This window comes from Sus scrofa, chromosome 3 (genome assembly GCF_054392235.1).
Source record: "Sus scrofa isolate SSC_HxYL_T2T_F1_AM1 chromosome 3, Sscrofa_HxYL_maternal_Yorkshire_Landrace_v2.0, whole genome shotgun sequence".
NCBI classification, from domain to species: Eukaryota; Metazoa; Chordata; class Mammalia; order Artiodactyla; family Suidae; genus Sus; species Sus scrofa.
The window spans coordinates 57,408,865-57,432,876 of NC_139385.1; the positions used below are offsets into that span (position 1 = coordinate 57,408,865).

At 46.8% G+C, this 24,012-nt stretch overlaps 1 protein-coding gene across 32 annotated transcripts in view; it reads right to left on the reverse strand.

The window, feature by feature from the left end:
• The window catches only part of ACOXL (acyl-CoA oxidase like), a 359,990-nt gene that overhangs the window by 290,529 nt on the left and 45,449 nt on the right, over window positions 1-24,012 (reverse strand). For 17 of the 32 annotated variants that reach the window (XR_014839628.1, XR_014839629.1, XR_014839626.1 and 14 more), the window contains exons 2-5: window positions 22,912-23,008; window positions 11,645-11,728; window positions 3,775-3,861; window positions 3,348-3,446 (exon numbers count right to left, since the gene is read on the reverse strand). Coding sequence is in view for 16 of the 32 variants with exons in the window: in XM_021087042.2 (XP_020942701.2) it covers window positions 3,348-3,446; window positions 3,775-3,861; window positions 11,645-11,728; window positions 22,912-23,008 (367 nt within the window). In the remaining 16 variants the exon portion in view is untranslated. The remainder of the gene's footprint in view (window positions 1-3,347; window positions 3,447-3,774; window positions 3,862-11,644; window positions 11,729-22,911; window positions 23,009-24,012) is intronic. The other 15 variants (XR_014839635.1, XR_014839639.1, XR_014839637.1 and 12 more) reach the window with 3 other exon arrangements.

Sequence of the window (24,012 nt, forward strand, 5' to 3'; positions counted from 1 at the left end):
GGCAGCAGAGAAATGCTGGGAGCCTGGCAGAGGAGATCTGGTGGGCGGGGAAGGGACAGAGGCCATCCGTCCCCATCAGCATCTGCTCTGGGAAAGGAGATTGGTCACTGCTGGCAAAAAATACTTGATTTGGCACTACTGTATCCGCCAAAACGCCAGCATGAAAGCTGCCTCTAAATAATGTGCACCATGTGTGTCGGTTCCCATGATCATTAGCTATTGAAGGCTGACAAAATGGTCAGTTCTATAAGCCCCAGAAGGGGTGGCTTTAGCCAGAGAGCATTTTGCCTCATTTGTTTTTGTGATTTCGCATAAAGGGCAAAAATAAAACTCCATCTTCCCTTGAAACTCTCCATAGCACTCCTCAATCCGCCATCCAAAAATAAAAATAAGACAAGCAACCCACAGGAATGAATAACCAGAAAGCACAGACTGAAACAGTCTGGGAGGGAGAGAGGGCTCATTTGATAGGCTCTAATGTTTACAAAGGGAAGTGAAGGGGAAAGTACAGAAACTGATGAGGGAGAAATCTATTCCCTGCTAAGAGAACCGTCCAGCTTGAGCTCATGGAGGGTCTGTCCCTTCCCTCATTCCCGTAGGAGGCAGTGCATTCAGTGGAGTCCTCTCATCATTACAGTCGCAACTTTGCAACTCCCCTGCACAAAGTGGCAGCTGCCGAAGCACACCAGGTAGCTCCAACACTGATGCTGTTTGGGGAAAATGGGATCGATACAGGAAAATGATTTTTGTGGGGGGGGGTGGGGACACAATGATTGTAAGAAGAAACAAATACATAAGAATTGTGGGTGGGTTTTTTCCCTTTAATGACAGCAAGGTGACCTCAATACCACAGTTTAGGGAGAAAAAACTGTGCAGCCTAAACCCCAAAGATGTTTGGTCAGCACCCCATCCCTGGAAGGAAAGCTAGGCTGCTGAGGACAGTCCCCCTTGAACCCGAGACTCACTTGCTAACTGCATGGCCATAGACCATCTCCTAACCTCTGTGAGCCTCAGTTTTTCCACCTGTAAAATAGGGACAAGAATATCTTCCACAGAGTTCCCACTGTGGCTCAGTGGGTTAAGAACCCAACATAGTCTTCATGAGGATGTGGGTTTGATCCCTGACCTTGCTCAGTGGGTTAAAGATCCAACATTGCCCCAAGCTGTGATGTAGGTCAAAGATGTGGCTCAGATCTGGTGTCGCTGTGGCTGTGGTGTAGGCCTGCAGCAGCAGCTCGAATTCAACCCCTCACCCAGGAATTGCCATATGCCATAGGTGCAACCCTAAAAAGAAAAAAAAAATCTTCCTATAATAATCTGGAGTTGCATGCAGAGTGCTTCGCCTGCCACCTGGCACACATGTGCTCAATGAGGAGAGACTGGACTTCGTCTTCTGAGGAACCCCAAGATGTTGAGCCAGACTGGCATGGTCAGTCTGGGTTGAAAGAGGCAATTCTGAAAGCAATCTTTGTACTCTCCCCCTTGCTCCATTATCTCTCTTGCTGCCTTACTTACTATCACATCCACAGCATTGTTGTGGGAGAGAGTGTTTGACACAGGGCCTGGCACAGAGTGGGCATTCAACATGGGGCAGTCCTTATTCTTGTTCTTACTATGATCTTAGACATCACTAGCTGTATAGAGAATTGACAGCAGGGCAGGAGGAAAGGCAAAACATCCTGCAAACAACCCTAACCTGCCACTGTCATTCTAAATGCTGACCCCCTCCAACTAGAATCATGGGTCAGAAATCCTGCAAACAAAGCTCCAGGTTCTAAAGGACGAACTCAGTAAAAATGAAGAAAAGGCTGAGTCTACACACACACACACACACACACACACACACACACACCTAGAGGCACACACATACATGCACATGCATATGGCCACACACACTAAGCCACACACATGCACACGGCTACACCTATATACACAGCCACACCCACATGTACATGGCCACATCCACACATGCATAGGCTTGCACACATATTTACAACACACACTCATTTCTAGAAAAAAAAAAAAAAAAACCTGCATGATATATTTACCCTTTGTGGCTCTTCAGAATATCCAATCTCAAACAAGAAACTAAAAAGGAGAGTGAGGGAGTTCCCGTCATGGCGCAGTGGTTAACGAATCCGACTAGGAACCATGAGGTTGAGGGTTCGATCCCTGCCCTTGCTCAGTGGGTTAAGGATCCGGCATTGCCGTGAGCTGTGGTGTAGGTCGCAGACGCGGCTCGGATCCCACGTTGCTGTGGCCCTGGCATAGGCTGGTGGCTACAGCTCCGATTAGACCCCTAATATGCCGTGGGAGTGGCCCAAGAAATGGCAAAAAGACAAAAAATAAATAAACAAATAAAAAGGAGAGTGAAATAAGTAAGTAAATAGTTGCTTTCTTTATTTGGGGGCAAGGAATAAGAGTTACAAAGATGTGGGAGGGATTTACAGGGCAGTGTTTCTCTGTCACCTGTCTGTGGAAAGAGGTCAATTTAAAGAGTTTGCCAACATTTTTTAATGATTCAGAATGGAAAAGGAAACTATTGGAGTTCATCACATACAATAAAGTCAGATTGTTTAGGGAATTTTTCTTTTGGTTGCCACGTGGGTTTTTGTGCAGGTCACAATACAGACATTGCATCGTGCCAGTGCCCAGGACTTGGTCCCCGGAAGGAAGCCCCAGTGCACACAGAGCACCCTCCTGCCTCACAGTGTGGTAGCACATGCCAGCAGACAGCTCTTCCATCCACTTACCTGCCCCTGTTAGGAAGGACCACAAAATGGCTTAGGTCCTGTTCTCACTGAGTGGTTACAAAGCCTGAAATTAGTGAGAGTGCACAGAGCACTCAGAGCAGTGCCCTTCCCATAAGAAGTGCTGTCTAAGTGTTAGCTGGTATTAGACTCACAAAGGCTGAGCGTACCCCCACCTCCACCAAAGCACTTAGAAATTCTTCTAAACCTGAGCCCCTCCAGCCCAGTGCATACAACAGGGGTGAAGACGGATTCAGAAAGGACAATCCAGAGTTCCCATTGTGGCTCAGCAGGCTAAGAACCTGATTTGTATCCATGAAGAAGCAAGTTTGATCCCTGGCCTCACTCAGTGAGTTAAGGATCCAACGTTGCCATGAGCTGGGGTGTAGGTCACAGACACAGCTCGGATCTGGTGTTGCTGTGGCTTCAGTGTAGGCCGGCAGCTGCAGCTCTGATTCAACCCCTAGCCTGGGAACTTCCATGTGCTGTAGGTGCAGCCCTAAAAAGACCAAAAAGAAAAAAAAAGAAAGAAGAGTCCATCGTGTATAGGTCTCCTGCTGCCCTGAACCCTGGAAGGCTGGGCAGAAGAATCCTCACCTGTGCCGAGAGGTCAAAGGTGGCTTCTGTCTGGATCCCTCTCACGTTGCTCCCGTGGCCCCTCTCAGTCATTGCAAACATCCCCGTGTATTTCTGCTCCTAGAGTTTGTCAGGTGTCAGAGGGGAATCAGCTAGTCAGATGGTTGCTCTAATCACAGACCTCTCAGATCATTATCATGTTGGTAAGAGAGGGAGAGGTGAGTTGGAGATAATCAAAAAAATTCACTCTGGTGACAGCTAAGGCGATAACAGTATGACAGATTCTGTGCAGTTTTAAAAAGGAGTCTTAAAATTCTCATTTCACACAAAGATCTGGCTGAGACTAATTCCCTGTTTTATTATCTGGAAACACACACACACACACACCTAGCTACTGTGGGTTTTTACGGCTCTCCGTACAAGATATCTGTTGAGGTACATGCCTTACCTGGAGTGGCTGAAGCCATTTAGTCACGTGTGCTGGGCTTCCGAGATTCCTGACGGCACCACCAAATAGCCAATAAATTATTCCACACTGGAAACAAGGAGAATACACACCACTGTTAGCAAGAGTTAAGAATTTAATGATGGCAAAACCCACTGGGCAAGCCCCATTCAAGGTACACAGGTCAGCTCATCAAGCTGTAAAGCGCCCTGGGCAGCAAGGCATCCATGGCCTTCCCCTTGTTGCCCATCCAGCCCCAGTTCCTCCGGGCAGACATGGCTCACAGTTCCCTCTCTTGGAGGGAGAAGGAGCATCATTGCTCCATCCTCACAGCTGCCCCGCTCACCCCACCAGATAATGCTCTGAATGTTTATTCTGCCTTGTCTGCCCAGGGTCTAGCTTGGTGCCTGGTATGTGCAAGATGTGCAGCAGCGTCTGGGCTCTGAGCCTGGGTGCTGACTGCAGGGAAGTGGCAGAAACAGCATCTTCACAGGCACTGTCAGCCCAGCAGCAGCAGCAGAGGTGAGTTGTACCATGAGAAACAGTCTGCAGATGGGAAAGCTCATGGAAGAGGCGAGGCTGCAGAAGGAGCAGGGACTCAGCTCAGGCTGACAGAGGCTGGGCTCAAATCCCAAGTCAGCCACCCACTGGCTGTGGGGCCTTGGGCAATGACACAATGGCACAGCAGCTGCAGTTTCCGCATCTGACAAGGCGGTGAATGATTGTCTCCACTTACTGAGCCCCCTCCCCCGCCCCCTCACCTTCTATGCACTGAGCTCCACTAACGTGAGCTCGTGGACCCACAGTCACACTGGGAAGAAAATGCCTTGCCCTTCGCTGGGCAGATGGGGACACTGAGGTTCGGGAGAGGAAAGTCACCATCCCACAGCTGCACCTGAGGAAGTGTGCAGGGTTGCAGTTCAAACCCAAGCTGCCTAACAGCCCTTCATATGGTCACTGCGAGGAGCCACTTCCAAATGCTTTGGTCAAGAGGAAGAGCATGAAGAGAAAGAAGGGTGGCCTGAGCAGGGCCTTTGAAGGGAGCAGGGGACTGACTGCGAAGACAGAAGAGCTCAGGTGTACAGACACTTGCTATGCCTGTCGGTCAGCATCTCCCCACACCCAGAAACAGAGTCCCAGTTTCCTTCTGGGGTGCCCTTCTCCCCCAGAATCGGTCCAAGGGGTTCACAGCTAATGTCCATCTCTACCCCAGCTTCAGGGTGAGCCTGGGACCCAGGACCAGCTGATCTGCATAACACAGTGGCCCCAAAGATGCTTTCACCTGGACCTGCGATCTGGGTGGGTCCAGTTCAAGTGGCTCCCACGAGTCAGCTCTTGGTAAGAAGAAACTCTCTCCTTAAGCTGGAGGGATGGAGGCCCAGGGTTGCTCTTGCCATCACGAGAGCTGGAGGAGGAAGACAACCCTGGGGGGTCACAGTGAGGAGAAGCTGAGAGACGAGGGAGACAGTCTCCCACCCACACACGCCTGAAGCCAGCCACACCGGATACTTTTTCTTTCTGGAGTCACTGCCATTGGATGAGCCCAAGCAGACACACAGACCCCAAGGAGGACCTCGCAGGGAAGTGGCAGGAACAGCATCTTCACAGCTACCTGTCAGACTGTCATCAGCCTCTGGTGGGGACCAGTCCCTGCCCCGCATGTGTGTGATCACCCTGGTGCCAACTGCCGAAAAAGCCACGTCATCAACTCAAACCACACCACCTGACCAGCTGAAATGCTCTGACCTCACGGCGGATGAATTTCACTCATCACTCTGGACATTTGAAACACTTTGCATCTGGAGAATCATAACGTATCCTCAGAAAGGTGCTCAATGCTCACCACCCAGCTCCATGGAATCACTGGCAATACTGCAGGTCGCATTACTAACTCCAGCCCAGGAAAATGGCATCCATCCAAACGGTAAATTTGTCCCCCCTAACTATCTTGGAAATCAAGTTAAAGAAAAATATTTTTCTAAAACTAAAGCAGGATGAATTTTCCACCCTTAAATCTTTGGCTAATGCGTTCTTTATAATATATTGTTTTTCTAGGTTTTACATTTTTCCTCCTCTTTAGGAAGAGGGGCGGGGAGATGAGTGTTTCATCCACATTTTGAAAGACTCCATTCACTAAATGCTATTAGTGAGAGCCCTGGGCTGGGGGAATGAAGCTGGCAGGTTTGCAGGAATTAACAGAGGCAATCCACACAGTTGGTTCAGACACAGGCCTCTCCCCTCCTGCAACCCCCCCCCCCACCCGCCCAGGTGTGCTGCCAAAGCCATATTCTCAGACCAGGGGGGCTCTAAGCAGCTGACTCCCCAGCTGGACTTACACTTTGAGCAGGTGCCTCCTGTAGGGGGCACAGAGCCCAGCCAGCTGACAGGAGAAAGGGGCCAGCAAGCGGCCGCTGCTATGAGCTGGTGGGTGGGTGGTGGTCAAACTTCAGGAAAGGAGGGGAGAGGTAGAGGGATTTGGGGTCGATTGTGGCGACAGAGCTGATGGGCTAGATGTGGGAGGTGGCGGCAACAGAGACCTCCGGGTGACACCCAGACTTTGACCTGAGTCCTGAGTCTTCAGACGGACATCAGCCCATCAACTACAAGGGGGAAACTTGTGGGAGGAGCCAGGGAGCAGGGGACAGGCTCACAAGACAGGGGTGCCATGTGGGCCTGGAGAAGGGCGTCGACCCATCACAAACGAGCAGCACAAGATGTCCTCCTGAGAGGGCACTGTGTCCACTGTCATCACCACTACCCAGCGAGGGCCCTGGCCCCTGGCCCGCCTCAGGGGACAGGACACAGAGACTGGGAAAGGCAGTGGCAGGGACATGTAAGGCAAAGTCTAAACACAGGCGCACCTTGTACTATGTGTTTGGGAAAGCTCCCTCTCTCCTTTCTCGCTTACCTGGAAGAGCAAACGACAGAGATGACACTGGGTGCCCAGGGAGGGCTGGCAGCAGCCTCTGGAAGCCACAGTGGGAGACACCTGGAGGCTGGGAACTTTGGTCAGGACAGGCGGACGGGGGGTCAAGGGTGCAGCCCCCAGCAGGGCCTCTTAGCATCCAAATAGTGACCAGAGGGAGAGCCATCCCACAGTGGCCGGGACAGCTGGGGGGCTGGGGCTGGGTATACAGGTTGACCTCACCTCCATCCACTACCTAGGAGACCACTGGGAAGGGCTCCAGCCATGTTTTGGGGGCTATAGCCCACACCACTTATGAGAGCTTCTGCAGCCTGCCAGGCAGGGTCCGGAGCTCCTCCTGGGCCCAGAGTTTGCAGCTGAACCTGCCTGTGAACCTAGCAGCACCGGCTCCACAGAAGAGAAAACAGCTGCAGAGGCATAATGCAACATGTCAGAATGTGATGGAAACGTCCCAGAGACAGGACATGAACCTACCTCACTCTGACTGTTCCCCTGCTGCCACAGACCCACCAGGACTGCCATGTGTGCAGGAAGCCAGGTCGTTCCTAAAGAGCCCTCAAGTGCATTCAGAGTCTTTCCATTCTGAGAGCATATGGGTTCTCCCAGGCACGTGCTTTACAAGATGGGGTACACACAAATGGTTTTTGAGACAATGGTGACCCCCCCCCAAGAAATACTGCAATGGACTAAATTGGGTCCTGGCCCAAAATTCTTATGCTGAAGCCTCGATCCCCAATGCAGTGATATTAGCATATAGCAACCTTGGGAAGTAATTAGGTTTAGACAAGGTCATGAGGATGGGGCCCTCAGGGTGGGATAGTGCCCTTATAGAAAATACCACGGCTCAAGAGCTCTCTCCTCCCTCCCTGTCTCTCTCTCTCTCCCCACACACCCCCACCCCTGAAATGTGAGGACACAGAGAGAAGGTGGCTGACTGTCTACAGCCAGAAAGGGGGCCCTCACCAAGAACTGAATCAGCTGGTACCTTGATCTTGGACTTCCCAGCATCTAGAACTGTAAGAAAATATATTTTTGTTGGCTATTAAAAAATTATGGCTATTATGGCTATTATGGCTATTATGGCTCAGCAGGTTAAGAATCCTACTAGGATCCATGAGGATGTGGGTTTGACCCCTGGCCTTGCTCAGTGGGTTAAGGATCCAGCATTGCTGTGAGCTGTGGTGTAGGTCACAGATGCAGTTTGGACCTGGTGTTGCTGTGGCTGTGGTGTAGGCCGGCAGCTACAGCTCCAATTGGACCTCTAGCCTGGGAACCTCCATGTGCCGAGGGTGTGGCCCTAAGAAGACATAAATAAATAAATAAATAAATAAAAATAAATAAATTTCTATTAAGCCACCCAATCCATAGCATTTTCTCATGGCAGTCTAAGCAAACTAAGACAGGGCAAGATGATTTGCATAAGGAAAAAGGGAGCTGGCATGGGGAGGAGGAAAAGGAAGCATGTCGCATAGCTTTTGGCGGTGGAGTCCTTCCAGATTGCATCAGCCTGGTGGGAGACCTTGGGCTGGCTCCCAAGCTGTAGTGGGGTTCTGAGCCCTTAGCAGACAAAATCTCTCTCCCTGGCACCTCTCCCCCTTTCTGGCCCCCTCACTGAGAGTCGCTCTCCAAGCAGCCCCTGGCTCAGCCAGCCCTCGGCTGTGTGAGTTACCAGCCGTGTTTGTCCAGAGCACCCAGGGACACCAGGAGCCTCTGGATGACATGGACCCAGAGGGAGAGATGACTCTGATGAGCTGATGCTCAGGCTGGTATCCAGCTGGCAGGAAGGTGTACAGGAAAGCCAGGAGGGGCCTTGGGCTGGCACCGAGCTCTGGGGAGGGTGTGACTGTTCACTGTTCCCAGCACACCAAGTCCCAAAGTCTCCCTCCCCCACCAAAAGGAAAGGCAGCCGTGGCCTCAGGGCTGGACGCAGAGGTACAACCTACACTTCCACTAACTGTCTAGGATGTTCAAGCGCAAGAAAAAGAATACACCCTTGCAACGACTGATACGGGGGAAGCAGACAGGGTTAACAATCACTTTTGCTAAATTTTCAGTTTCTTGGGAGTCTCCATTATGGCTCAGCGGGTTATGAACCCGACTAGTATCCATGAGGATGTGGGGTCAACCCCTGGCCTCACTCAGTGGGTTAAGGATCCGGCATTGCCATGAACTGTGGTGTAGCTCGCAGATGCGGCTCAGATCTGGTGTTGCTGTGGCTGTGGTGTAGGCCAGTGGCTACAGCTCCAATTAGATCCCTAGCCTGGGAACTTCCATGTGCCGCAGGTACAGCCCTAAAAAGCAAACATATATATATATACACACACACACACACACACAAAGATTTTTGATTGAAGATAAAAATGTACATTTTACAATATAAAATGAGCTATATGTATTGTGGTACATATAACACAAAGTTTGCCATTTTAGCCCTTGCTAATATGTATGGTTCGGGGTATTAACTTCATTCACAGTGCTATGCAACCATCACCACTATCTATTTCTAAAACTCTTCCATCAACCCAAACAGAAATGCTGTGCCCGTTTCCTAACGACTCCCCTCATTCTCCTCTCCCCCCAGCCTCTGGCAACCTATAACTTACTTTCCTAGCTCTATGAATTTGCCTACACTCAATATTTCATATAGGTGGAATTACACACTATTTGTCCTTTTGTGTCTGGCTTGCTTCACTGAGCATTGTGTTTTCAAAACTCATTGATGCTGTACCAGAATTTCATTCCTTTCTATGGTGGAATGATATTCAACGGTGTGTGTGTGTGTGTGTGTGTGTGTGTGTGTGTGTGTGTGTGTGTGTGTGTGTGTGTGTAAAGACCACGTTTTGTTTATCCATTAATTTGTTGATGGACACTTGTTTCTTTCCACCTGTTAGCTATTGTGAACAATGCCATAAAGGACACTGGCATACAAGTATCCATTTGAGTCCCTGTTTTAATTCTACCCACTCCCCACCCCCGCCCCACCCCACCCCAGGAGTGGAACTGCTGGATCATATGGTAATTTTACCAACTATCTTTTGAGTAACTGTCACATGGTTTTGATTCTATGTATCCATTTAATATTCATGTATTGACACTTCCCATACACTGAGAATGTAGACGGAGAGTCTTCAGAAGTTTGCCCTCTAGTGGTGCTAAGAGATGCACAGTAGACAGAGGAAGAAATACATCCACTCAGAATGAGTCCCTGCTATGCAGAACACTGCAAGGTACCAAGACAGGTGGCAATGTGCAGATGGGATTTAAACTTCAGGACGTTTTCCTGAAGGAACGACACTTGACTTGGAACTTAAAGAGTGAGCAGGTGTCAGGCAGGTGAAGGAGGGGGAAAGATAGTTCAAGGATAATAGCATGGGTGGTCCAAAGGTGGATTCGAGCGATTGGAAGAAGGCCAGGGTGAGAGATGTCCCAGACCGGCCTAAGTGGTACACAAGGTGTCTGGAGAGGTGAGCAGGGCCAGACCACCTGAGGACCCACGGGCCACCTCAAGGATGGAGGGGTTTTCTAAAGCAAAATAGGAAGGGGCTTTACACAGAGGATCGACATGATCAAGAAGTATTTTTAAAGATCTCTTTCGTTGTTATTTTCTTTTTACAGCCATACCTGTGGTGTATGGAAGTTCCCAGGGGTTGAATCAGAGCTGCCGGCCTACGCCACAGCCACAGCAACACCAGATCCAAGCTGCATCTGCAATCTATGCCACAGCTTGGGGCAATGCTGGAACCTTAACCCACTGAGAGGCTAGGGAACAAACCCGCAACCTCTTGGACAATATGTCAGGTTCTTAACCCACTGAGCCATAGTAGGAACTCCAAACATCTATTTCTTTACATCTATTCATGTTTCCTTCTAGGATACTCAGGAGTAAAACTTTTTCTAAAGTTTTTTATTGCAGAAAAAATTTAAACAAAAGAGAAGACTACAATGGACTCAAAGATGCCCAGCTCACGGTCCATTTTACTCCTCTTTCCCCCCATTCACTCTCCATGCTACACCCCTATGTAGTTCCTACACATGTGGAAAAGATAAAAGACCCTTTTAAAAAGCATGACCCTAAAACCATTATTCCACCTAAAATATGATAATGATTCTTTAATATTGCCAAATATCCAATGTCCAAATTTCCCCAACTGACATATAATTTGTCTTTACAGTTTGTCATTTGAACCAGGATCTATGGGGTACAGTGGGTTCCTTAAGTCTGAGATAGAGATTAACGGCTACTGAAGGGCTGGGATGCTGGGTGGGGCGGGGGGGCTGGATGCAAATGAAAATGGGTATCACTGTAAGTTTCTTTGTGATGACGAAGCAGTTCTATATCTTGATTGTGTAGGTGGTTGCATAACACTTTACATGGGACCAAACTGCATAGAATTACACACGCACACAACTGAGGGTGTGTGTGAAAACTAGTGAAATATGGGTAAGTTCTATAGTCTAGTTAACAGTACTGTACTAATGCTGATCGATTGTACACTGTCACAGACAGAAACTGAGTGAATGTTCACATGATTCCATGTACTATTTTTGGAAATTCCTGTGAGTATGATTATTTCAAAATAGGATTTTTTGAAAAATAAACATGAATGAATACAGCGGCATGCCACAATATAGATCAGCTTTAGTGATACTATTTCACTGAGGAAAATACACAACAAATGGAAGTGATACTGTTTGTGTAAAATTAAGACAGAAAAATAACTGATCGACGTAAGTGCAGTAACACTACACAAAAAGAAAAGCAAAGAAAAATGAATACGGAGTTGAAGATAATGAGTGAAGAGGAAGTCAGGGGGATGGGTTGGCAGGCGTACCATCTTATAAACATCTAGTCCAGGAATAGGCTGACACCTACAGGATTTTGTGTTTTATTCCTTGTCTCACTCAAAACTATTCGTTCCTGAGGGCAGGAAGCTCAGTGCCTCTCACCTTGACTCCCGTGGCCATGTCCGCCATGGAGAGGACTTCTCCTATGACCAGGCTGCGACTGACAAAATTCTTTGTTTTCTCTGCCTGGAAACATGACAGACCCAATGTCAAGATCTCCTTACAATTTTTCTGACCATTTAAATCAACATTTTTAAAGACAAACAGATGTTACTTCTACAATAAACAAAATTCAACCCACTAAAAGCAAGTTTTAAATTAAGAAAAAATCCCATTACCTTTCTGAAGTCAACCTTTCCATCCTCTTTTTAATTTTTATTTTTATATAGATAAAGCTTCAATACAAACACTGTAGTGACTGGTTTCCTAATTGCAGAGGGTTGCTTTGTAAACTGTATTTCCAGAGTTCCCTCTGAGGTTCAGCAATTAATGAATCAGACGAGGATCCATGAGAATGCGGGTTCAATCCCTGGCCTCGTTCAGTGGGTTAAGGTTCCAGCATTGCCACCAGCTATGGTGTAGGTTGCAGATGCAGCTCGGATCCCCAGTTGCTGTGGCTGTGGTGTAGGCATGCAGCTGTAGCTCTGATTCAACCCCTAGCCTGGGACACCATATGCGGGGGGTGTGGCCCTAAAAAGAAAGAAAAAAATAAAATGTGTTTTCATGGGTTTGTTTCGGTTTTGTTTGGGGGCAGTATTGAAGTACAGTTGATTTACAATGTTGCTCTTCCTTTTTAAAAGTATTTTTATTGAAATGTAGTTGATTTACCATATTGCGTAACTTCTGGTGTATGGCAAAGTGATTTGGTTATACACACACACACACACACACACACACACACACACACACACACATGTTATTTTCCATTATAGTTTAGTACAAGGCATTAGAGTTCCCTGTGCTGTACAGTGAATCCTTGCTGTTCATCTTTATCCTTTATCAGTGTAGCCATCTGGTCTCTGACCACAGATAAATTACTTGAAGACTCTCTTTTCTTACACAATAGGAAGTTGACAGTACCTGCGTGGTCAGCCCCTGATAGACTCCCCTCTGGCCTTGCGCTGCCTTAACCAGGTTTGTCCCCAGGCCATCCCCAGGGGACACAGCAACTTGGACCCACAGCATCTCTGCACTGACGCTCCTACCAACAGTGAACACCTGGCACAAGTCCAGGCAATGGTCTTGAAGTCAAGACAGAGGATTCGAAGACTGGGGAACATTTTGGACACAAGAAAAGCTGTATTCTTTGCTTTCCTTTCTAACCATAGAGACCATCTCAAGGCTCCGGAATATTTTGGACACAAGAAAAGCAATATTCTTTGCTTTCCTTTCGAAACATACAGACCATCTCAAGGCATGCGATGCTTCATTCCCCTCTCCCCCCATGCTGTGCACAACAGCCAGGAATCCCAAAGCTGCAGGAGCATGCTCCTCTCCACCAGTGAGAAATGAGAGCAGGGCAAAAACAATGTCAATGTTTTATTTTAGGATTTCAGAGGCAGGAGACATTTCCTCCAAGGGTAAAGGGTCTCTGAGTGAGCAAATCCCAATTACCCTCTGTGGGAATTAATGCCGGCTTTCCTGGTTTGCCAGTCTCTTTGGAGATGCAGCCAGCAAGACTGGTGCTCATTGCCCACGTGCATGAGTGTATACATGTGTGAGCACCTGTGTGCATGTGTGCATACATGTGTATAAAGCTGCCCCACCAGCAGCAGGAGGGACCTTCCTTGAATGGCTCTCAGTTTCCACATTGGCTTAGGCTCTCTCCCCAAACACACTCTGTTTTCCCTCTTGTGGGTTTTTACACTGTTTCTCTCAAATGTTATTAATGTTATCAAACAGCAGCCTGTCAAGATTTATGACTCTTATGGTGGCTCCAACCCAATGCATCTTGTATTGATTATTTCCTAAAATACCTCCAAGGCTGGAGCACAAACCATTGCTTAGCTCCAGCTCTAGCTCCAGCTCACATAGGAGGGTTCCTTAGCAATAGACAATTAAAAAAAAAAACTGCAGCAGACATTTGTAGCCCCTGGGTCTCTGTCCCATAGATCCCCACATCAACACTCCTCAAGGGACTGGAAGGGACAGGAATGCTGACCCCCGTGTAACAGATGGAAAAGTCTAGGCTCAGGGAGATCAAAAGACTTGTCCAACCTGAGTTACCTATTTAGTGGGAGAGCAGGAGCCAGAAACCACATCTTCACACTCCTCACATGGACATCTGTTCTCCCAGCCCTCAATGTCCTTTATTGTTAAGCTAGAGGGAGGCCAGGGACTCTGGGTGGTTCAGCCTTTACGGCCAGTCCACCCCAAACCCACCCCCATTCTGTACCACCAGCCTTGTCCCCAGAGCCCTTGACACCGACATGCCCCGATGCTCAAGTGATCTTGCTAAGAGTCACCCCACCCCACATCATTACAACAACCCCCTCCTCCCCTTAAACCACCTGCTCTGCTGTAGCCAAACCTACACCATCAGGAGTAAGTGAATCCTTCAGAATCTCCAGCTATTCATGGTTTTCTTCATATTTCATTCTCTCCCTTTACACTGTGGACACATGTGTCATGACTGGTATCCAGCTGTGATTATTTCTACTCACCAGTTTGGAAAAAAATTGCAATCACATTTGCTAAAGAACCCACCCCAAATGTAGCCATCTTGGAACATGATAATGGTTTATGACGATTATTTTCCTTTCCCAGACTCTGAATCTTTACTATTCCATCTGATGGGCAAGGCCACGGGAGTAATGCTCTGATGTTGATTTAAGCATTTGTTGAGGCTGGTTCATTTCAAGACATCAAGCAAAAGTTCCAGAACTGAGATGAGGCTTAATTTGATTGATTTCCTTACTTTTAACATCTTTTCCACACACAAATTCTCTTTCCTTCTTCTTTCATTTCTGATCTTCTAATTGTTCTTAATTAAAGAATGTCTAATATTGACCAGGCTCCCTTCCCATTCAGTTGGCAGCCTATTGAACTGCCCATATTGATAACAATCACTCAATAACTAACGCATTTTTGTCATACCTTTTTGCAGTATTTCTACTGTATCAATAGCTGCCTTCATTTGGATTTAATATATTCTACCTGTATAACCATCATGCCTATTAAAATCATGGAACATTCCCATGCCCCCGCCCCAAAAGTACCCTCAGGCTCCTTTTCAGAGTCCCCACCCCCACAGACAACCACTGCTCTCTTTTTATCGACATTCACTAGGTTTGCCTGTTCTTGAACTTTACATAAGTAGAATCATATGGTATACACTCTTCTGTGTCTGTATTCTTCTGTGCAAATAAGGCGTTCATGTTGTTTTGTATATCAGCAGTTTATTCTTTTTTGCAGCTGAGTGGTTCCATCTGTGACCCTTCCACAATGTGTCCAATCTCTTGCTGATGGATACTGGGTTGTTTCCAGTTTGGGGTTATTATGAATAAAGTTGATGTAAGCATTCACACACAAGTTTTGTTTGTGGATATATGTTTCCATTTCTATAAACCCCCAGGAATGCACCTGCTGGCTGAAGGTTAGGTTTATGTTTAATGGTTAGGAACTGCCCAAAACTTCTGCAAAATGACTGGACCATTTTGCACTCCCACCAACTGTATGTGAGAGTCCTAGTTTCTCCACATCCTCATCAAAATATTGTCAGTCTTTCCCATCTTTAGCTGTTCTAAAGGGGCCATAATGTCATCTCACTATGGTGTAAATGTGCATTTCTCAGATGACTAAAGATGCCGAGCACTTTTTTATATGCCTATCAGCAATTTGTGCCCTTTTATAAAGTGTCAGTTCAAGGCTTGTGCCCATTTTTAAAATTGATTCCTTTGTCTTTTTATCATTGAGCTCTAGGAACACTTTATATATTCTGAATACAAATCCTTTGTATCTGGATAGAATTTTTTCAGCTATATGCACTGAAGATATTCTTTCCTAGTTTGTGGACTGCCTTCTTATTCTCTTCATGACGTCTTTTGATGAACAACAGGTTTTCATTTTGTAAAGATTCATCTATCGGGTTGGTGTTTTGTTTTCTTTTTTACGTGTTTGACCTTTTGAGGTGCTCTCTAAGAAACCTCTGCTTCTCTTTTGTTCTTATACAAACCTGTAATTGTAGAATTTATGTTTAGGTCTGTAATACATCTCAAATTATTATTGTGTGTAGTGTGAGGTAGGAATCAAGTTTAACTTTTTTTCCTATGGATTTATCAGTTGTTCCAACACCATTTATTGAAAAGACTTTTCCTCTTCTTCTTCTCCTTATTCTTCTCCTTTTGTGGCATATGGAAGTTCCCGGGCTAGGGGTTTAACTAGAGCTGCAGCTGCCAGCCTATCCCACAGCCACTGCAACACCACATCTGAGCCACATCTTCAACCTATGCTACAGCTTGAGGCAATGCCAGATCCTTAAACCACTGAGTAAGGCCAGGGATCGAAGCTACATCCTCACAGACACTATGTTGGGTCCTTAACCCAAAGAGCCACAACCAGAACTTCTGAAAAGACTTTTATTTTTCCATTGAATTGCCTTGGGAACACTGTCCAAAAGTCAACTGCTCATATATGTGTGGATTTAGTTCAGGACTCTCCATTTGTCCTCTTAATCTATATGTCTATCCTTATGCCAATACCACATAATCATGAGCAGCTGTATAAAAAGTCTTGAAATCAAATAGTGAGAGTCCTTCAAACTTATCCTTTTTTAGAATTGCTTTAATGATTCTAGGTCTTTTGCATTTCCATATATGTTTTTTGAATCAACTTGTAAATTTTGATTGAAGTACTATAATACTTTTAGAATAAGCATTACATGGGTTCCCGCTGTGGCACAGCAGGTTAAGAATCCAACTGCAGGGGCTCAGGTCACTGAGGAGGCAGGGGTTCAATCCCCACCCTGACACAGTGGATTAAAGAATCCAGTGCTGGCCTTGCAACATCTGAGATGGCCCATATTTTGTCTCTCTCAATAAGTCTACTTCTTTCCTTCTGCAGTAAAAAAAAAAAAAAAAAAAAAAAAAAAAAAAAAAAAAAAAAATCCCATGTTGCCACAGCTGCAGCATAGGTCGCAACTGGGGCTCAGATTCAATCCCAGACCCAGGAGCTTCCCCATGCCACAGATGCAGCCATAAAAAAACAAAATAAGCGTAATGCTGTGCTTCCTTCTTCTTCCTCCACCACCAATGAGAAAACCCTCCAGTGAGTCCAGTTAACTTTGCAAAAAAATTCAAACTTATCACTGTGGCCCCCACACAGTTACCTTTGCAAAAAAATCCAAACTTATCACTGTGGCCCCCACACAGTTACCTTTACAAAAAAAATCCAAACTTATCATTGTGGCCCCCACACAGATACCCTTCCTGCTCTCTGTGTTCCTTATGCTCTGCTGATTCTCTGTTGGGGCCACATAGTGGGGTCCCTGAGCAGAGTGCTGGGGGTGGGGGTCCTGTAACACAGACTGTCACCACCGTACCTCTGCCCTCCCCAGGGGCCTGGTCTACTCCAGGAAAGCCAAATATAGCAGTGATGAAAGGTGACATTCCCACAGCTCTGTCCAGACATTTTTCATCTGTCACAACATTATTGCAGTATTTTGACAGTTTCAGATTTGCCAAATTCTTGCCTTAAATTTAATACCTCTTGTCTTGGCAGCACATGCTTCCTAGCAAATTCCTAGCCGCCTTGGAAATTTTTCTGGTTATTAGTATAATCACATAATTTATCAATATTGACAGCATATAATGATGAATGTATCATGTAGACATCACCAGCTGGACAGATGAGTTTGCTTTGCTGTTAATGGAAAGTGCATTATTTTACAGTAATTTTAATGGAAAAGAGGGGTTGGTTTTATGTCTTGCAACTTTCATGAATTTGTTTATCAGTTCTAACAGGTTTTTTTGGTAAAATCTTTAGGGCTTTATTTAAGATGATGCTGTCTGTAATCAGAGATAGGTTAACTTCTCTTTCAATTTGCCATGCTTGATTTTTATCTACAGCATCGACAACCTTTTGACATAAATGTACTTTTTTTTTTTTTTTTTTTTTTTGTCGTTTTAGGGCCACACCCACCGCATATGGAGGTTCCCAGGCTAGGAGTCAGTCAAATCAGAGCTGTAGCCACTGGCCTACTCCACAGCCACAGCAACACCAGATCCTTCACCCACTGAGCAAGGCTAGGAATCGAACCGGCATCCTCATGGATACTAGTCAGATGCGTTTCCACTGAACCACAACAGGAACTCCAAAAGTGTACTTTTTTAAATTGGTTGCCTGCCTTGTCCTTGAAATGTAAGCTCCAAAAAGCAAGTATTTTTGGCCTCTTTTGTCCACTGCCTCTTGAACTACCTCATAGTAGGTATTCAATAAATAATTACATAATGAATGAATCACCTCACCTGGCACATAGAAGAGGTTTAGTAAATGACATGTAATAATTATTGTCATTTTAACATAATATTTCAATGCAAGAATAATAATTATGCCTTCAAATGAGAAGTTTCTACTATGCAGAATGGTTTACAATGCAATCAATGAATAGCACCAGGATTCCAGCTGCCCTGGAGTCCTTGGGTAGGTCCCAACTCAGTCCCTCGCACACCCTTTCAAGTAATCCCTGTGGCCATCACAGATGACAACTCCATTCAGGTGCCAATCTACACAGAGGAACTTCTATAAACAGGCACTCACTCTGTCCCGTCATCTCTGCTCAAATACTTCACGGCATCCCAAGGGGCCAGGGCTGACCCAACCAGAGTGCTGGCCAAGTGGCCAGTGTCCAACTCGTGGAGCTGGAGCTGGGACAGGGCCTCCTGCCAAAGGCAGCACACAAGACAGAGCCGGGTCAGCCTGTCACAGCCCACGAGGAAAAGCCTGGGTTCCAGCACAAACAGAAGCCAGAGGGCCAAGGGCAGAGCCAACGCCAGGGTGTTGGAGCCAAGAGCTCAAAGTAGGTCAGGAATCAGTCCTGAGATGAGGCAGAGGAGGTGTGCCTGATCACGGCATCGGTACTGGTGGGCAACAGGGCGGGCCCTGGTGGGACAAGTGGCAGGGCAGACTACCTCAGCTTCTTGCCATGTCCCGGGCTCTGCTCCTTTTCTGCAACATGCCAGTGGCTTCAGTGTAACTGCTTCCAGGGAAAGGCTGCTCTTTTTCTGGGGGCTCAGGAGGAAAGCAACAATTTTCACCCTTCCCTGATGCCTTCTAAGGCAAGGTGACTTTAGAATCTTATTCCACTCCATCTGGTGTTTCTCTAAATACAAAAACAAAAACTATCTAAAATTCTGCTGGAAATAATAATTATGGTATAATAAATACAAATATAGAGCGGCCAATATCCTGCCAACCTCCTTTCAAGTTTGAGACAGGGGTTTGAGAAAACAGTGGTTGATTTAGACCAGCAGTGCTCAAGCTTGACCATCTCTAGACCCCTTTTATACTCTTAGAAATGATCACAGATTCCAAAAAGCCTTTGTTTACACAGATCATATCTATCATGTTACCATACTGGGGATTAAAGCTGAGAATATTTTTAGTATTTATTCATTTAAAAATAACAGTAAAGAACCTATTACAGGTTCGTGTAATTCTTATGAGAAACAACCATAATATCAAAAAAAAAAAAAAAACTCACTGAGAATGGCATTGTTTCGCATTTTTACAAATTGTTTTAGCATCTGGCTTAATAAAGGACAGCCGGTCTCTCATGTCTATTTCCGCACCCAGTCTGTTGCCATATGTGGGTTGGTTGAAGTTTATGATGAAAATCTGGTGTCAAGCACACAGGTAGTTGGACATCTACTTTTCAGGTAGTGCCTGGAAGAGCCTTGGGTACCACTTTGAGAACCACTGGTTTTGGTGATGATGAGGATGCCATGCTCACTGCTCAGGTGGATGATGGGATAAGGACTCACTCAGGATGGGAGAGAAGAGTTGGGGGCAGGGTGGGGGAAGCAGACATGGATGGAGTGGGTGCTTCATTATCCGGATACCTGTTCTGCTTCCTCATTCAGCCAGGAACAGTCTGACCCCTACTGGCTCCCTCCTGGGAAAGGGTCATGTTGGGATGAACCATCCCTCGGAGTCCACCCTGAACCATGACGGGCAAATGCTGTATGAGAGCCATCTGGGGACACAGTACTGGGTTCCAGGAAAGAAGGACAGTGGCGCAGAACTCAAGCCAGGACATGCACCAGATGACCTGAGAGGTATACATGCTGATCCCACTGGCCTGCCAAAAAGCCTGGTCCGCAAGGGTTTAGAAAGCTCCCTGGGCAACTGTCATGTGCATCCTGGGGTGAGAACCACCAGATCTGATTGAGCCCAGGAAGCAAGCCACCTGGGTTTGAATCCTCCTCCATCAGTTACAATATAACTCACTAACTGTGTGCCCTCTGGCCAATTACTCAGCTCCAGTCTCCTCATCTGTAAAATGAGAATACCCTTAGGGATGCTGTGAATGTTAAATGAGATCATCCACTTAAAGCTCTTAGAACTGGGACTAGCCCGGAGTCTGTACTTAGTGTGAGCCATTATTGGGACAGGCCATCAGCCTCTGGCGGCTTCCAGGGATGGATGTCTCTCTAGAAGGGGCCACACAGACTGGACAAGGCACCTGACAGAGTGCCACACTGCTAGTCCCAGCACTGCCACAAAGAAGATGTCCCAACTGGGTCCTCTGTCTCCTTGTCTGGAAATTCCAGGAGTCAGAGACTTTCCCCACCCAGGGCCCAGTCCTAACTCCTCAGAGAGAAAAGAGAGTCAGCTGAGAGGCACCAATGTGATGTCACTGCAAACAGGTGCAGAAGTTGAAAAGGTGCAATGATGGTCCTACTGTACAGCACGGGAACTATATCCAACCTTTTGAGATAGAACATGATGAAAAATAGTATAAGAAAAAGAATGTGTGTGTGTGTGTGTGACTGGATCTCTATGCTGTACAGCAGAAATTGGCACAATATTGTAAATCAACTATACTGCAATTTAAAAATTATATGTAACTGAAAAAAAGAAAGGGTGCAAGGAGATTGTTCACACTCTGTGTGTGTGTGTGTACACTCTAGAGCCAGGCTCAGATACTGCTTTCCTTTTTAAATTATTGAAACAAATCGAACTCAGAGGACAGAGGGGGATACACAGAATGGAAACAGGCTTATCCTGGGCCTGGGGGCTGTCTGCCGAGACATAGGACAAAGGAGAAAACCATCATCACACATCCCACGCCGCTCTCTGCCTGGAAGGTCATCCCAGCATGCCCGAAAGTTTGGAGCAACACGAGGGCCAGGGAAAGACGGAAGGACCTGGGATGCTCTCTGAACAGGATGTTCAGCCCTGACTCAGTATTTTCATGGAGAGGCAGGAAGAATCAGGTCACACTTCTGGGATTACTGGCCATGGACAGCTCCTCCAGCTGTTTACAAGGTGGAATCAGAGAGCCTTCACATGCCAGCGTGCCTCGGAGTCTTACGACTCCCCCTGCCACCCAGAGGAGCCTGCAGCCTTGGTGACTGGTGACCAATTGGCTAAATTTCCTTTAGGTTCAAGGGCTTTGGTAAATTCACACAGAGAGAAGCACCAGATGACTAAGGGAATGACTAAGGGAAATGCCTGTGCCTCGTGTCAGAATTACACCTAACCTTTCAGGAAGAAGTGGCCCAGGATGCCAAAGACCACAGAGGGAGCCAGGAAAACAGGAATATAATTGGATCCAGGGCTTACACGCTTCATGAGGAACAAGAGGACACAGGCTAATCCTTCAGACGCAGGGGGCCAGGCAGCCATGGGTAAACCTCATTAAAGGATCAACCCTCATGTCCAGGTCTCGATTATTGACACTAAGTTAAGCCTCAGACATATTGGGCTAATTAAGAGGGCAGGACACTGGCCCCTCATGTCAGAATCTTACCTTCCCACCAGCCCCATGCCAGATGCATGTGGAGGCCAGACTCTGATAGAGAAAGTATCAGGAAGCAAAGAGAGATTAGGGTTTTTACGTCTTCTTGGTTGGTTGGTTGGCTGGTTGGCTTGTTGGCTAATCGGATGGTTGGCTGGTAGGATGGATGGATGGATGGATGGATCCATTTGGATGCATGCATGGTTGGTTGGTTGGTTGGCTGGTTGGTTAGCTGGTTGGCTAGTTGGCTGGTTAGTTGGTTGGTTGGCTAGCAGGTTGCAGTCATGTCTAAACATACATTCCATTGGGAGGCAAAATGCCAGCTTGAACATCTACTTTGCCAGCATGTTCTGCTTGGTAGGAAATGAGTTTTCCAGGCTTTGCAGGCATGCTCCTCCTATTCTGTGGATGTTTCCTTCCACACGCTCTCCATCAAAGTGTGGCAGTACTGTGCCCTTGTCACCTTGAAGGAGCTGCAGGACCTCAACAGGAGGTGCCAAAGCTCTGCTTGTAGTTTCTTCCTGACAAGAAGATGCTGAGCTCTGTCTCTGCCTCCTCAGGACAGACAGACAGCCAACCAAGGAAGGCAGGAGGGTGGTGACCTGGTCTCACACAGGGACCTCAAGCCCCCACCCTCTCTGATCCACACTTCACAAAGAAACAAGCCCCCCGTGGTCTTTGGAATGGGGATGATCCCCACACCCCCTGGGTCCTCAGCCTCTCCCTCCACAGACCACAATGGGCAGGAGGGGGGCAGAGCTCACTGAAAGATTCCTTCAGCTCCTGGGCCTCTGCTGAAGCTTATCCCCAGCTCAGGGCCTTCCCCTGGGGGTCTCAAAAGGGAGTATTTTTTTTCCTCTCTAGAGCATTAGGTTTAAGGAAGGTCTATAAAGCTGAATGAAATGGACTTAAATTTGGCTAAAACCTAGAGTTCCTAATGGTTGCATCACAAAGGAATCCTCTAATTGCATCTTCTTTTTTTGCTTCTTTTTGATGAAGCTAAATTGGCTAAAAGAATTTAACTGCATTTAGAAGGGCAATTTTTAGACAAACAAAAATCATCTATTTGGGGCAAGTTTAAAATTCTTGAAGAGCCTATAAAGTGATGTCATTACATTTCTCAGATATTTGCATTTTATACCCCAAATTACATTTGTTTTGTGAACAAATATTTCATTACCTCTGTTGACTCCCTTATTCCTAAGCCTGTGGGCTTGGGAAAAGTGAATGTCAATTATATTGGGGGGGGCAGAAAGGGAGGGTGAAGGAGGCCCTCCCCCACACCACAGGACAAAATTCATGAGCTTCCTTCCACAAGTCACAAAAACAAGCAAAACGAAATCTTCTTGCTCCCTCTGTCTCTGTCTCTCTCTCATTCACTCACACACACCAAAATAACAATGAACCTTACCTGTTCCTGAATTGCACGCTTTAACAAAGGTAGGCCCATGGTAAACTTCACTCTCTGAAGTGTCAGAGTTCTCATTTCATCCAGACTTAAATCATACCTGTGATGAATGGATACAAAGTGGGTGTTAAGATGTTTGATTGAGGGAGTTCCCATCTTGGCACAGCGGAAACAAATCTGACTAGGAACCATGAGGTTGTGGGTTCGATCCCTGGCTTCACTCAGTGGGTTAAAGAACTGTGGTGTAGGTCACAGACAAGGCTCAGATCCTGCATTGCTGTGGCTATTGTGCAGGCTGGCAGCTGCAGCTCTGATTCGACCCCTAGCCTGGGAACTTCCATATGATGTGAGTACATCCCTAAAAAGAAAAAAAAAAAAAAAGACATTGGATTGATGGTGAGTGTGACTGCAGCCTTTGAACCAAGAGATCTGACCAAAGAGACATCTTTGCTGGGTCTCTCTGTATATCTGGTTTGATACTGTGCATGGAAGGAGGCCACCCACCAAGTGTGGGACACAGGCTGTGTGGTCAATATGGGGGGGGGGGGAATGGAAGAAAAGAAAGAAGGGTTTCCTGATAAGATGACCTCTTAAGACAAGAGTCCAGCATTTCCTCCTCTGCTCGTGCCTGAAATGGAAAGATTTGAGTCACCTCTGTGGTAGCCCCAGGAGTGTCACTTAGAGTTTCCTTCAAGAGAACCTGCAGTGGGGAGCAGCATTCCACAGCAACTTGCAGCTGCCATTCCCTGGAAGTAACCTTGGCATTGACCCCAGGCTGCTCTGCAATTAGGCTGCTCCCAGCTGTGACGAGCATGACAGGGTTCACACAATTCATGCCCAAAAGGAGACTTCTGCCCGGTGCCCCCTTCTGGCCCTCTCAGACTGTCTCACAACTATGCTGTGCCCTTTCTTCTCACCATTTTGCCAAGGTCAGCCTGGGGCCACAGATATCCTGAAGGTTCCCCGACCTCCTGCAGCCCCTCCCCCAGACCCCAGATGTTTCCCCCAAAAGGTCTCTTGCACACATAATCCCATCTCAGTGTCTGTTTCTCAAAGAACCTCAATGACACAGAAGGGGAGGTTCGATGCTGCTGGCTAAAACGT